We start from the raw sequence: 8,052 nt of genomic DNA on the forward strand, positions 1-8,052 counted from the left end.
CACGCCCACGTTAGTCACAGAGCGGCGCAGAGACACGCCCACGTCAGTCACAGCCAGAGCAGAGACACGCCCACGTCAGTCACAGCCAGAGCGGCGCCACGCCCACGTCAGTCACAGCCAGAGCGGCGCCCGGAGGTCTGTCCGGCGGCGCCTGCCACTCACCAGCGTTCCTCTGGAGCAGATCAGGTGGATGCGGGAGGTGAAGGACATCTTCAGGCCGTCCGATGTGCACGCCGAGCCGTCCGTGAACTCCAGCAGCAGTCGGTCCCGCCCCTCGATGACCGGGCCTCTCTTGGAGACCCCCATGTTGCTGACAGAGACCACCTCCTTCGGAGAGCCCTGAGGATCAGTGAGGAGGTCAGGGTTCAAAGTTTGTTAGTGGATCTCCTCAAAAACATCTCAGAGAAGCGTGAGCGCCCTCTGCTGGCTCCACCGATCACCTGCTGGGTCTCGTATGTCATCTCGCAGACGGACGCGTCGCGGTCACAGCCGACCACGGGGACGAGGGCGCGGCAGATGTTGATGTAATAACTCTTCCTGCTCTGAGGGTCAGACAGGTCCATTGCCATCCAGTTCCTGCTGGAGCGGGACAGGCTGCAGGAGAAAGCAGGAGGTCAGAGGAGGACCAGGAAATGAGAGAGAAGGAGTTTAGAGGAGGACCAGGAGTTTAGAGGAGGACCGGGAGGGTCAGGGGAGAACCAGGAGGTAAGAGGAGGGCCGGGAGGAGGACCGGGAGGGTCAGGGGAGGACCGGGAAATGAGAGAGAAGGAGTTTAGAGGAGGACCAGGAGTTTAGAGGAGGACCAGGAGTTTAGAGGAGGACCAAGAGGTCAGGGGAGAACCAGGAGGTGAGAGAGAAGGACCAGGAGGCGAGAGAGAATGACCAGGAGGTCAGAGGAGGACCAGGGGGTCAGAGGAGGACCGGGAGGGTCAGGGGAGAACCAGGAGGCGAGAGAGAATGACCAGGAGGTCAGAGGAGGACCAGGGGGTCAGAGGAGGTTTTACCAGGACCAGCGTACCTAGACAGGTCGTACTGGTCCAGCGTTCCGGGGTCCGTCACCAGACACTGGTGCGCTCTTTCGGGACACGCCAGCGAGGTGTACCAGAGGAAGTTGTAGGTGTAGTTGTCCTCCACCTGTGTAGGGGCAGCACAGATCATCAGCCACTGACAGCAGTCTGAGGAGCTGCAGGAGGTGCAGAGAGGTGGGTCTACCTGGAACTGGGGGTTTCCCAGCCCGGCTTCAGGGTCACAGAGGAAGGAGATGAGGGTGGACCTGCGCGTGTGCTGGGCGTCGTTATACTGAGAGCCGTTCCTGTAGCTCAGCTGGATCAGCCCGTCGTAGTAGGACAGGCGGGAGCTGGCTCCTCCCAGACTCCAGGAGCTGAGGAGCAGAGGGAGTGTGGGAGGAGAGGAAGTTCAGATGTTCAGAGAAAACAGGAGCACCGCTCACCTGTTTCCTACCTGGCAGGCCCCCGCCCCCTCAGGACAGGAGCCCACTTTGACCGGGCCGCACACGTTGATCAGGTAGGAGTATTTGCCGTTGGTCAGGTTGTAGAAACCGCCGTCAGGTTTGGAGAGCGGAGACAAGTCAAAGGAGAACCCTGAGGAGCAGAAGGAGCAAATCACAGGTTCAGATGGAGTCCTGGTTATCGGTGGTGGTGTGTGTGCGGGGGTGGGGGGTATGGGGGACGACACATGACATCTGTGATTCTCAGAGCCCCGCCCATTCACATTTGCTACTGTTACCACAGGAGGGGTGCAGCTTCAGACACACAAGGAGTTTATTTGTACAAACCTCTTCTGTATTTGAGGATAAACTTCAGATTTGTGAACATTTCTCTTATAGACTGAAGGCAGAAGGAGAGCGGGGTATGAGAGGGGGGCAAGAGAGGGAGGGGGAGGTGTTGGAGGATGATTAAAAACACATGGGAGGGGGCAGAATTACATCTATAGTTAATGTGAGCAGATTTCAGAATAAATAGGATTCATTCTTGTCAATGTTTTCTTTACAATTACTTTATAAACCATATGTGTGATGATGGGACTTTGATTTTGGAGACACAAAACAGATTTTTTTGAAATGTTTTAAAGCTATAGATGACAGACAGACAGAGAGAGACAGACAGAGAGACAGACAGACAGAGACAGACAAGACAGAGAGAGACAGACAGACAGAGACAGACAGACAGACAGAGACAGACAGAGAGACAGACAGAGACAGACAGAAAGAGAGACAGACAGACAGAGAGAGACAGACAGAGAGACAGACAGACAAGACAGAGAGAGACAGACAGACAGACAGACAGACAGACAGACAGTCAGCTGTTCTTCCCGGTTAACCCTCTGGAACCGACGGGAAGCCTCTGGCGTCCTGCTGTGCAGCTGCGAGATCAACCAGATAAACTGTCTAAAATGAACTTTAACTTTTTTATGTTCTATAGCTGATATTTTATTGAATTAAAGAATGTGGCCCTTATTTGTAGTTTTTGGACAAAATCCATCTTTTATTTTAATAAACGAGACAGAAGACGAACTTTGATCTGACGGCTGCAAATGGAAATCTCACAAGGAGGAAACCAATCATAATTTTGTTTTGGGATGGGGTCCAACATGATCTTATGACAACAACAACCGGCGTTGTCAAAAATATCACGAAACTCTGCCTTTCTCTGTGAAAGTCCCGCCCGCCGCTGTTAAGAGAGGCGACAGCCACGCCCACACCTGAGAGCAGATTCCAGCCGAGGCCACCTGAAATCCAGCTGGATCAAACATCCTCCTAAAACCTTATTATTTATTATTCCTCACAGACAAAACAAGGAAAATGTAGGAGGAAAAAAGAAAAGAAAAAATAGAATTCCAGGAAAAGTGTCAGCAGCTCTCTTAGGAGAGAAGCTCTGGTTTTTGTGCTGCCTGGAAGCTGAAGCTCCAGGCAGACGGATCACCGTGTAACAGCATAGGAAGGGTCACATCATGGACCTGTGATGTTCTATCGACAGAAACTGTTCGTATCTGTGGCCATAATAAGGAATCTGGGAATTTTACCTGCAATTATTTCTTTATATTTTCAATCAAAAATGTGTTTGTTGACTGAATGTATTTTTATTAAACTACACCTAAAACCTTAATTCTATGTTGTAAAAACAGTAAATGAATCCCATTTTTCCAGATGGAATTTTCTGCTTTTGCATAATTTTATGTCTAGTGTGTGAATATAAAATGGAAAAATGACTAGATAAAGATATTGTTAGATAGGTGAAGTGTTGATTAAAATGATACCAAATAAGCAGAAGTATATTTTACATTGGGGCTGCACGGTGGCGCAGTGGTTAGCGCTCTTGCCTCACAGCGAGAAGGCCCCGGTTCGAATCCCGGCTGGGACCTTTCTGTGTGGAGTTTGCATGTTCTCCCCGTGCATGCGTGGGTTTTCACCGGGGACTCCGGCTTCCTCCCACCGTCCAAAAACATGCTTCATAGGTTCATTGGTGACTCTAAATTTCCCCTAGGTGTGAATGTGAGAGTGAATGTGTGTGTGATTGAGGCCCTGAGACAGACTAGTGACCTGTCCAGGGTGTACCCCGCCTTCGCCCTTCAGTAGCCGGGATAGGATCCGGCACCCCCGCGACCCCGGAAGGGAAGAAGCGGTTAAGAAGATGGATGGATGGATATTTTACATTGAAAATATAAGTCAATTCAACAGCAGACAAGAACTGAGTTTTAGGCTTTAGGTTCCAGAGGGCTGATAAAAAACAATATTAGAACAAACTACAAACACAATGAAGATTAAAAAGAATCAACAACATGAAAACACAGAAGTTAGTGATGTTTTGATCAAACCAAACCATTCTCTTCCGTTTCTTGAAGGATAATTCAGCTTCTCGTGCAGTTCAGACTCTCCTCACTAGGTGGCAGTAAAAGCCTCATAACTTCACTGATGTTTCATCAGAAATGAAGTTTGATATTTCATCTGTGATGAAGCCACCTTCACCCACAGACAGGAAACACCCGTGTTCAGCAGGTTGGTTTGGGGGCGTGTCCGTACCTGCCTGGGGGTCCCCCACCCTGCAGGACTCCCCCTGAGTCTTGGACAGGACGCAGGCTGCAGCCGTGAACCACTCCAGCTCGTAGAAGCACTGGTCTGTGGAGACGCTGCGGAGGACGGGAGGACTCTCAGTGTCTCCTGGAGGAGACAGGAGGGGGGGTCAGGACCAGGAGGTGAAGTGGGGGGGGTCTGCATGCTCTGCTTCACTGACCAGGTTTACATCGGAGGGTCAGAATACTCTGGACCCTCTTGTTATTGAAGCACAGGCTGCCGTCTGTGTACACCAGTCTGATGTCACTTCCTGTGCGGGTCTTGTAGGGGGGGGACAGGAAGCTGCCGAGGCTGATGCTCTGGTTCTTCTGGTCTAGATCACAGACAGGACAGTAAACACACATTCCTCTGGAAGGACACCTGAAGGTGGCGCTGTAACACACCCACGCCGCAGATGGACGCCTCTTCCGGACACGCCTCCGCCCCCGCCGCGCGGATCACCTTATGGCAGACGTTCAGGAAGTAGCGCGAGCTGGACTTGGTGGATTTGGCGTCTTCAACTTCCCAGTTTTGGCTGGAGTCGGATTCTGGACCAGAACAGAGACAGTGGAGTCAGCAGGAGGGGAAACCAGCAGCAACGCGGCGCCGCCGCAGCTCACCGGGGTATCGGGTGAGGGGGGACAGGTCGTAGCGCCTTCTGTCGTCGGTGACGCGGCACAGCAGCTCCTCCTCCTCCCTGACGCAGGCGAAGGCCGTCTCCCAGTTGAAGTAGTAGGTGCAGTCCGTCTCCCCAGCGAAGACGGGGCTCCCCCTCCCAGAGTTGGCTGCAGAGACATCAGGAGAATCAGCTGAAAGCTGCAGGATGCTCACAAGAGCAAGGAGAGCTGCTGCTCCTGCTCCTCCTGCTCCTCCTCCTGCTCCTGCTGCTGCTCCTCCTGCTCCTCCTGCTCCGGTGAGGACTGGAGGAAGCTTTCTCTTTCATCAGAATGATCATGGAAACTTCCAGAAGCGTTGGTCTAAACTCACTGGCGTTTTTGCTGCACTGGAAGTTGATGATGGTCATTCTCTGGAAGCCAGAGGAGCAGCTGGCGCCTCCTGGATAGATCAGAGTCAGATCTCCATCCGAGTACCTGCAGAGGAAGAGGAGGGGAGGAGTTTATGAGGAGGAGCTCTGGAGAAAACAGCTGATCAGCAGGAGAAAGACAAAGTTCTCCTCTGGATCCTGCAGTGAAGCTGAAGTCATATCATTCAGCCTTCGTTTGCTCAGTTTCATCAGCTTCTACTCTAAAATGAGCACATTTATCCAGATGGAGGCAGGAAACAGAGTAAAGGTTTCCTTTTATGAATCTGAAGCCGTTTGTTGCACCTGCTGAGAGTGAAGCTTCAAAGACAAAGATATATGGATCAAATCAGAAAATATTTCTGTAGGACTTTTCATTTTCTAGTCAGAGTGGATGAAATTCAGGCTAAAGCTAACAAACAGGAAGTGTAGTAGAGGAAGTAGATACTGAAGCAGAAACATCAGCTGTGTCAGGAGTGAGAAGGCTTCAGTCTAACAGAGGAAGATGTATTTATAAAAGACAATGTGATGAATGTAATTTTATTTATTTAAAACTGTTTAATGGTTAAATTGAAAAAGGAGAGATAACTAGAAAACTAGCATTACCTGCGATAACGCTAGTGCGATTTACTCTAATTACTGAAGGGATTTGCTGAAAATGCAAAAGCTATTTGCAAAATGCTACATTTAGTAAAAAACTGGAAATTTAGTTAAAGATCTATGAAAGAGAACTGAAGTTAGTCTAAATAAAAAAAATGAAAAAAAAAAAAAAGAAAAATCCTCAATACATCTCAATTTTGCCAAAACATGTGTTGCTTTAATATAAGCTTAACTCTAAACGAGCCCCAAAAGACTGAAAAGGACAGTCCTAAAATACTAGTAAAATTAGTCAAAAACATTAGCATGTTGCTAAAATATGAGCTAATGGTAACATTGCAAGACCTCAGTAGTTACGAGCTAGCATAATGCTAATGTAACAGCTCCGTGCAAAATGATCTAAACTGACCAAACCATGGTCTTTGAAGCATTTGAAAAGCTCCTCATTCACATTTTTGTTCAATATTTCAAAAACTATAAAGTTTATGAATGCCTAAAGTAAAAGCAGTGATACTCTGAACCATCTGAACGTTTTCATAGCAGGTTTGGGTCTTTGTGGAGGAGGATCACTTCAGTGTGAATGCTGACACAACAAAAGAGTTCCATCAGAAAAAGTCTCGTTCAGAGTCTGAGGACAGACCAAACGGATCTTACCGCAGGGTCTGGTTCTGGTATCTTCCAGCCACTTTGCTCATGGGGGAGGACACCTTCACCTGGCAGGAGGACACGAACGGGTCCCCTCCACATTCCTCTGTGAGGGCTTTCCCGCAGACGTTCAGGTAGAAGACGTAGCTGTCCGAGCCGGATCCGGAGTGGGCGTAGTACGGATGTTCTGCAGCTGCAGGGAGGAGCAGACTGTCAGGAGGACCCCCTCACCACGCTCATGGATGTGGACATCAGAGAGCCCTACAGCTGAGGGTGAGCGGCGTCAGGTCGACGGAGATGTCGTGCTGCGTGCTGGTCAGTCTGCAGCTGCGGCTCTCCAGGTAGTCGCGGTGACAGGCGTACTCCGTCACCCACTCCACCTCGTAGCGGCAGTTCTGATTGGCCGTCATCTTGGGGGGGCTGCCCTGTAACCAGACCCCACACCACATTAACCGTCGCCTGCAGGGGGCGAGGCCACGCCCACAGCCACGTACCTGTCGTCTTCTGGAAGGACAGAGGAAGGTGATGGTGACGGCTGGAGCGTGCTCCCCGCACCTGGAGGGAGGGGCGGAGCCTTCTCCTAAGGTGTACTGTAGTCTCAGGCTGGAACAGAGAAGACGGAGAACTGAAGCCTTCTGAGGGAACCGACGCGTAGAGCGCCATCATGGCGGAGCTCGTCTTCAGTTCATCAAGTCACATGACCTCACATCAGCTCCAGGTATCATCGCCACGCCACACGAATCATGAATATTTAATATGTTTATTGCCATGTGTATGTCTATTTACTAGATGGATGAAAATTAAAATTATTTGTATTTAATCATCATTTATACATTTATTTAGAACAGGAGATCAGAATCAACTAAACTGATTAAAAAACACAAAGATTCAGATAAAGACATTTTTTTTTTTTCATTTTAAAGTTTTTTTTTTTGTTTTTTATTTTTCAATCTTCTGGTTCAGCAGTAAAACAACATAAAAGGATAAAATCTCTGCTGTTTTGGATCATTTAACAACAGAATCTGAAAATGTTCTCCACAGTTTTCTATCCTCAAAGTTCTTCAATATTTTACGTTCTAATCATCACATATCGGTGCAGAGCTCCTATGAAAAACGTTTTTTTTTTTCGCAGCAGAATCAGCTGATTCACGTTGATTACATCCGCCTTCCAGCAGCGCGAGGCTGTTTCTTCAGAATAAGATGGAGTTTCGTTAATTGTGTCAAATGTTGAAGAGTTATTATAACCAGAAGAATGTAAACACTGGAGCTAAAGCTCCGATGTTAAAGCTAATTCATTGTTTCAGAAGTTATGTCTGTGAGCGGAACTTCAGTCTCAGTTTCTGAACAGAAAAAAGCTCTTGCTAGTTTTACTTTGAAAACCTGAAGCTTCACCGTCACGAAGGTGTGTTTACCTCCGTTGGCAGTACCGCGGCTCTTTGTTTTAGTTCGTAAACTTAAAATCCTACATTAATCTGCATTTCAGAGCAAAAATACATCGTCCTCAGATGATATTATGATCGTATTTTACTACAATTTACTACATTTATAAAGATCGTGAATCAGCGATCTTGGACGTCGCGAATATCCGTACTTGAAATTTTGGGAGCAAATCGCGAATACCCGAGCACCTGTATACTCGTTACAGCGCTAATCAGGATCACCGTCAGACTCGACCCAAACCCAGTAGAACCTTCAGGTTTCCTCCACAGGACAGGACAGA

General features: G+C 48.6%; 1 protein-coding gene across 1 annotated transcript in view; it reads right to left on the minus strand.

Annotated features, from left to right (window-relative positions):
• igf2r (insulin-like growth factor 2 receptor) overlaps window positions 1–8,052 on the minus strand; it is a gene marked incomplete in the record, with an annotated part of 25,577 nt that overhangs the window by 10,946 nt on the left and 6,579 nt on the right. The window contains 13 exon segments of the mRNA XM_024264054.2: window positions 163–339; window positions 441–594; window positions 1,019–1,134; window positions 1,213–1,381; window positions 1,451–1,601; window positions 4,040–4,177; window positions 4,251–4,403; window positions 4,474–4,617; window positions 4,690–4,854; window positions 5,057–5,160; window positions 6,342–6,525; window positions 6,598–6,757; window positions 6,827–6,935. Of these exon segments, the coding sequence (XP_024119822.2) occupies window positions 163–339; window positions 441–594; window positions 1,019–1,134; window positions 1,213–1,381; window positions 1,451–1,601; window positions 4,040–4,177; window positions 4,251–4,403; window positions 4,474–4,617; window positions 4,690–4,854; window positions 5,057–5,160; window positions 6,342–6,525; window positions 6,598–6,757; window positions 6,827–6,935 (1,924 nt within the window).

This window comes from Oryzias melastigma, linkage group LG15 (genome assembly GCF_002922805.2).
Source record: "Oryzias melastigma strain HK-1 linkage group LG15, ASM292280v2, whole genome shotgun sequence".
Taxonomy (NCBI): domain Eukaryota; kingdom Metazoa; phylum Chordata; class Actinopteri; order Beloniformes; family Adrianichthyidae; genus Oryzias; species Oryzias melastigma.